Source organism: Ciconia boyciana, chromosome 2, assembly GCF_034638445.1.
Source record: "Ciconia boyciana chromosome 2, ASM3463844v1, whole genome shotgun sequence".
Taxonomy (NCBI): Eukaryota; Metazoa; Chordata; class Aves; order Ciconiiformes; family Ciconiidae; genus Ciconia; species Ciconia boyciana.
Window position 1 is genome coordinate 145,491,819 of NC_132935.1, and position 7,120 is coordinate 145,498,938.

The window sequence follows — 7,120 nt, forward strand, 5'->3', positions numbered from 1 at the left end:
AAACAGTATAATTATCATTCATCTTCCTTGTCATTTATAACCCTATTAAATACTCCATTGACCCAATTTTTTCAACATCACTACTGCTTTAACCTCCCTGGCAGGGGGTGGGGGCAAGTAGATCTAGATTCCTGTTGGTAATCGGTGTATTGCCCAATATTTTGAGTTATGGTGACTATGATATTCCCAAATCTGTTTTTATTACCTTTGTTCACTATTAATCGCACAAAACAAAGTTTTATTCTCCTTGTTTTCCCAAAACTTAGCATTTACTAAGGCCCATGTTTCTTTTCTTACACCTAATTCTTAGCTCTTCTACATAGAGTTTACCAAAATGAACGTATGACTTAGTTACCTACTCTTGTCTTTCACCTAATACTCCACACCATGGTCCAAAGCACTACAAAAACCATTCATTCTACTATGATGACCACCCCACCATTTTCCTGCATCTTTTTATTGTTTGCCTATTTCTAAAAAATATTTTTTTTTGTATCCAAGACACTCTAGACATTAGTAACACTGTCATTTTTCAAAGGATGCTGTATACTTTCACTGTTTTCACTGTGCAAGAACCAATTCTAGCTGAATGAAAGACAAGGGGAGTAGCTAAAGAGCATGCAACATTAACCACATTAGAAAAACAACTTGCTCTATCTCTGACCCAATCTGACCCCATCTACAAAGATGCTGCACTATTCATTTTTTTTGTCCTGTTCTCTGCTGAGACAGCCTCTCACCATGGAACTGTATTTCTTTTTCTCTTTAGGGATACAAGAACTGCCTGACAGAAACACTAGAATAATCCATTAAGGTTTACAACACGTCTTAATGTTTCATCCTTTCTCTAGAGCTGGGTGTAGGAATGATAGACATATTTTGCATATGGCTTTGGGTTTTCAAAGTGTATTTTTATAGTAAAATGAAACTTCTGAAGTTTTCTGTGGGGAAAAAAAAACAAACCAAACAAATTTTTCCCACACACAAAAAGAAAGGAGCGTTTACTACACCAATACCACAACAAAATTCCACTTAATGGGTTGTGGATAAAGAGACAGGAAGTCCTGGAAAGGTTTGAGGAAAGTATCCAAATTACCTGGCAGGCTACCACTAAATTGGGCAACAAACTGCCAGAAAACAAGGTAAGATTCCAACTTGTTTGCCTTTTTTCATACCTTTGTAAAAACAAAACAAAACAAAAGAGCTCTGTGAAACTTCTGAATTTTGACTGAAACTTCTGAATCTGTACCCTGGTAAGAGCCTTCTATGTCAGCACTCCTTCAAGACCTTTTATTTTCTTTAAGCCTGTCAGCCTTATCCAGAGTAAAGAATGGACTCACTAGCACCATATCCTTTCTTAAAGCAAGTACAATGTATTTTCAGATATTCTTTTTCTGGGCCCAGGCAGCAGCAAAGAAGGGTTCACTAATTATTTAGATAATTGTGTTACAGGGCATTTCACATTCTTACTGCTCTATGTGTATTCCAACTACATTAGCCACCTTGCCCATTAGCCAGAAAATACAATCTTCTTAACAACTTAACTTACATGTTCACACCCCATTTTTTCACAGTGAATGGTATCTTCTATTCTCCTTCCAGTTTAACAGTGCTGAAAGGGCTGTTACTTACACATAATGACACAGACAGTTCCTCAAAAAACTATATTTCTGCCCCAAAGCCTAACTTGTCATTCAGCAAGCTTCACAAGAGGTTTCGCATTCTTCAGAATGAATTCATTATTTTAAGACAACTCTGCATTACGGAAGTACATGAAATAAACATTTAAATCTCATATACAATAGATAAGGATTTGACAGTCTGTCTAAACCAGCAAGATGTGGTTATTTTGTCTATAAAGACACTATCACTACCCCAAAACCAATATGCCACTCCAAGGGAGGAAAGAAGAAAAAAAGTCTATGAGTATAAAATTGAGAACAGAAATTCTTCCCTAGAGAAGGCAGTTAGGTAGCTCTTCTCAGCTGCATGTCCCTGCTGTTTTTCCAAAAGCTACTGTTGTCTCACATTTAATAGCTGTATGGCTTGTGTTAGCAAGAAAGACCACTTCCTACTGGCAGAATTAGCAACATCTCCTTAAACTGAAGCTACATTTTCTACTTAAAAAGAAGCTCTAAGTTGGTAGTGATCAGTACTTTTTTGTTTGAAGACTTCAATGTCTTTTCCACACAATGTGCAAATTCCTGGCAGCAGGTTTGGCTTCTAACTTCTTAATTTTTACAGATACCTTAAAAGCAGTCCACAGACCATGACCTGAAGACCACTCACAAGGGTTTACTTTGCTAAGTGTGACCGGCATCGGTAAAGCAGAAGATTCAAAAGCAGTTCCACCAAAAGATTTGAATAGGCAATACTTACGACAGACAAGCAGCAACAAGTAGGCAGAGGTGGGCCAACAGGTGTAACTTCCTCCAGCTGTTTGCACAATCCACACTTGTCTATACCCTAACTGTGAATATTAAATGAAAAATGCTTTTCTTTTCTTCCTGATTAACTGTTTGCACTGAGTAATACGGAACTCAAAGAGACAGAAAGCAGACAAATGCAAATATTCTATAAATCATAGTCATCAAAACATAAAACAAAAAATTACACAGATATCAATGAGTATTTCTCTCCCATCACCCAATTGAATTAAACATTGTTCAACTAAACTCAGAGGAACACATTTCGAATTGCTACCTCTATTTAAGACTTTGAAGATTGGCAAGTGTGTTCCTTTTTCTCAAAATGTATCTGCTTGTCTGGTAGAAATATGATTTCCTAGTAACCCTGACTTGATCGTGGTCTAACAATATTACAGCTCCAATTACTTAAAAACAATACTATAGGATCTAGCTCCTCAACCAAGGATGTAATAAAAGCCAATTTGGTGATGTTTAAACATACTAGACCAGAAACAGAGTTCCAGGCATGTAAAAAAAGGAAACCTGGAAAGAGTAGGGGAGAAAGGAAAGGAAAGTTGTCAGTCTACTCACCCAGCTCTCAACCTGGAAAAGGATCCAGATAAAATGGACCTTTTTACATTGTATGTTATACATATATACACAAACTGTAGTATTAATACCGTCACACTATGCTTTTGAAGTTAAATAGTTGTTTTCAAAAGACTGTCCCATATCTTTCTTTCCAAAGACCAGTGAGAAAACAACTTAGGTAATTCTGAAAGGATGCTGCACTCAAACCTGCCAGACATTCATAGCTGTGTAGACCTGATACCACATGCCTTAGGGCTGATCTGAAGACTGGCTTTATGAATGGAATTTGTCTTTTGGATCAATGAAGAAAATCACTCCTAACATGGGTATGTTTCTTTAGGGTTCAGTCCTCCTCCTAACTCCTTCCCAAGTCATCATATCTATGCCAGGAAACACTGAAGTGCAGACCAAGCCTTTGCAGTACATTTCTCTGTGTCCACTTGCAGGGTTCTGGTAAATGGGATTCATGAGGTTCAAACTGCAAATTCTGCTGCAATCATAAAGAAAAAAAATTCTATAAAAAAAACAACACAAAAAAACCCCAACTGCAACAACAGCTTTGCAGCCATGCCTTTGTTAAGTCACAAATCAAACCAATATATTTAAAGTTGCCAATGCAGCAAAGTGAGGGAATTACTGTCACTAACTTCAAACAGCATATCCACATTAGCTAGGTCAGTTCTGTTAACTGCCCGCAGATAAGTCGGTCTTCAGTTTTGACCAAACAAATATGATGGTTAATGAGTTTGGTGCATGATGAGGATTCCTGGAACATTGCTATCTTTACTAAGAAACTGACTGGTTTGAGTCTTACATTCCTCAATAACCTCCCTACTCTCTTCTTTCTAAACGTAAATTATAGTTCTCAACTTCCAAAGGGTTTGAGAAAGAATCAAACAACATTCAGAAAGTATCTGAAATAAATACCAGTGTTGGCACTACACTCTAAAAAAAACCCCAACACCAAACCAGTTGTTTAAGCAAGCGTCATTTATACTTCTTTGATACTTTTTGCACATACGATGTGAAACAAGGGTCTATCTTTTAAACTCTGAAGTCTTTGGAAATGATAAAGTTTGATTTTTATGTTTGGTTTTTTTTTTAAATCTTGATGAGTCAGCATTGATAAGACTCCTTTGCAGTAGGTAGATGGTGCAGAACTTTTGCAAAAAAATAGAAAGTTGGGTAGATGTATTACGCTGCTACACAACATAAGGGACTGAGACAGACTTTTTTGATTCCCAGCCCAAGACCTCCAAACAACACACTAAGTTATTGTCATGTGTTTTTACTACACAAAATTGGTTATATTAAAAAAGATATAGAGAAGGGAACAGATATACTACACAGTATAGTTACAGGACTTTCCCGAAAGACAGATAGGAAATAGTAGCTCCTTTCCAGGAGCCACCAAGAACACGAGAGGCCTTTTCCGTTACTCTTTCACAGGCTCACAAGTGTGGGGCATTACAACATACATTTCAATAAATTTTGAAACTGCTAAAATTTCATATACAAACAATCTTGAAAATGTCAATTTCGGTAATCTAACATTACCAGTTAAAGAAATAATTAAGCTTTTTAACACCAATCCTTTTTCCTGACTTTGTAAAAATCTTGTACTGAAACAGCAATACTCTACCAAAACTTAAGAGATATTTCAGAAAGTAATTATATTTAAATAAAAATAATTCACTAGGAAAAGTAACGGCTTTACAAGGCCTGCTTAAATTCTAGAACTTAGGAGGAATTTGGCATTTTTTCCCCAAATATTTCTCACTGAATTATCTGAACACAGATTAACCTAGGGAAAAAGATATGAGAGTCTGGTAATGCACTGTGTTCTGTGACAGGGGAGAAGCTGAGCAGCTCCCAGATCAACATCACACATGCATCTACTGAAACTACACAGATGACAAAACTCATGTTAAAAAAACAGAAGAGCAAGGAACAGAGAACACCAAGAACATCCTTTTGTTTCAGCCAACTTTACCCTGACACCTGAATGCATTAATTTTTTTTTTTTTAAATCTATAAATTCCACTATCATTTGTGAACTTTCTCCAGGAATCAGGGGTGTTTTTATTATGACCTTCATAAGCATTACTAGAATTCTTCAAAGCCCACAGTAAGTTACAGAGAAGGCTATTATTCCCTTCTTTCAGCCAGGACTGATTTATTGCATATCACTTTTATCGGTAAAGCCTCTGTACTACACCTTGCAATTGAAGTTTTGAAAGAATACCAGAAAGTCTCCATCAAGAAGAAACTATGTGTAGGTGGCATAATTTAAATGTGGAAAATACATCTTACAAACACCCCAGGTTTCATGGTTATTGTTGCTTTATCTCTTGCCACATCGAAGACGGTATGCACCTGCTTCAATCGCCACAGAACCAGTTTAAAAAAAAATCTGTGGGCCTCTGTCCCAAGCCTGTCCCCACTTGTGAGAAGTCTACTTGTGACTCCCATGTTCTTTGCCAAAAAAAAAAAAAAAGACAACTTATGTTCATGTTTCCACGAGCTATGTAAAATAATGGTGCAAGATGCCGTTGAAATATATTTAAGAAATACATATCCTTCCCTACTCTTTCAAGCTCCTTTGAAGATTTGTGGCAGAAGACGACCAAGCAGCAAAAAATATTATTTAGCAAGTGAAACTGCTGCATCATTTTTCCCGTGGGCCACACGCTGGGTTGCGGTGACACAGGAACACGAACGCAAACAACTGTCGCCGTCCCCGTCCGCAGACGCGTGGAGGGGCCCCTGCCCCACAGAGCGGCGCCTCCCTCCCCTCACAGACACACGGACACGGACAGACAGGAGCCGCGGAGCCCCGCGGGGGCGGCAGGGAGAGCTGTGGGTGTGTCCGGGCAGGTGGGCCGAGGACGGCGGGGCGGGGAGGGCCGGGCCGAGAGAGACCCCCGGGGGAGAAGGCCGGGCAGGCACCGAGCCGAGGGAAGGGCCGGGCGGGGAGCGGGGCCGGGGCACAGCGCACGCAGGTACCTTGCGCCCAGCGGCAGAAGATGGTGTCGGCCAGCCCGCGGGGCCCGGCCTTCTTGCCCCACACCAAGTGGACAAGCTCCTGGCTCGCCTCGGACATGACGGGGCGGCGGCCCTGAGGCCGGGCGGGCAAGGCGTCTCCCGGCGGCGGAGGTGGCTGTGGCAGCCGCTGCCCCTGCGCAGGGGAGGGGCCGGGCCGGGCCGGGCCGGGCCGCGCCGGGGCGGGCGGGAGGGCGGAGCCGGGCGGGGCGCTCGCGGGGGGGCGGGGCCTCGCCGGGCGCTTCGCGGAGCCGCGCATGCTTGGTGGCCCCTTTTCCGCCTCCCCAGCAGGCCCTGGTGCTTCCGCGGGCGCAGGAAGCGGGGTGGTGGTGGCTTCAGCTCGCCTCGTGCTCGGCTCGGCGGTTTGGCGGGCGGCGCACGTGCCGCTCCGCCGCCGCGCGCCGACCGTTGCTCCCAGAGGAGACGTTGGCTGAGGGAGGAGCGGAGCGGCGCAGCGGCTGGCAGGGAGTGAGGAGCGCCGTGCCTGTTCGGTTCGCCCTGCCCTGCCCCGTCCCGCCCCGCCCCGCGCGGTAGCGGTAGGCCGGGTGGTACCGAGGCCGCAGCCGGGCGGTAAGGCTTGCCGCGCAGGGCACGGCCGCTGGCCTCACAGTGTGTGTTGGGGGAGGCGGGGGGAGCTAGATGGGCGTAACAGTGTACCCAAACGGTAGCCCGCGTTGTCCGCCACCCGTGTGTGAGGCCGGTACCTTCGGCTAGCAGCAGCTCCTCTTGGCCTTCCCTCGCCCTCTGGGGTTTGGCCCTGCCGCTGCTTGCACTGCTGTTTTGGGTTCTGCTCAGTACGGGCTGCCCCAGACACTTTGTTAAAAGTTGAGGGGAAAGGAGCGGCATTGGTGAGGAGATAGTGGCGTTAGAGAAGGTAGCCTTTTAAGTCTTAATTGAAGCAGACAGTCAGTGTAAAGACTCCTAATCTTGCATATGAGCTGGATATACCAAGAGATGTCAGGAATTCAGAATCATACCAGTGTAAGTAGAGAGCTTCTTTAATGTATTTGTTGTATAGTGTCTTGTGCAAGCGCTAACCTACCGTTATAGATAAAATGTAGTGCTTGCATATATACATG

General features: G+C 43.1%; 1 protein-coding gene across 14 annotated transcripts in view; it reads right to left on the reverse strand.

Moving 5' to 3' along the window:
* The window catches only part of MINDY3 (MINDY lysine 48 deubiquitinase 3), a 61,836-nt gene extending 55,619 nt beyond the window's left edge, over positions 1 to 6,217 (reverse strand). For 2 of the 14 annotated variants that reach the window (XM_072854375.1, XM_072854370.1), the window contains exons 1-2: positions 6,006 to 6,165; positions 2,380 to 2,470 (exon numbers count right to left, since the gene is read on the reverse strand). Coding sequence is in view for 5 of the 14 variants with exons in the window: in XM_072854364.1 (XP_072710465.1) it covers positions 2,380 to 2,470; positions 3,000 to 3,062 (154 nt within the window). In the remaining 9 variants the exon portion in view is untranslated. Of the gene's footprint in view, positions 1 to 2,379; positions 2,471 to 2,999; positions 3,490 to 6,005 lie in introns of those variants that run through there. The other 12 variants (XM_072854377.1, XM_072854374.1, XM_072854364.1 and 9 more) reach the window with 12 other exon arrangements.
* Positions 6,218 to 7,120: the final 903 nt, after the last annotated feature.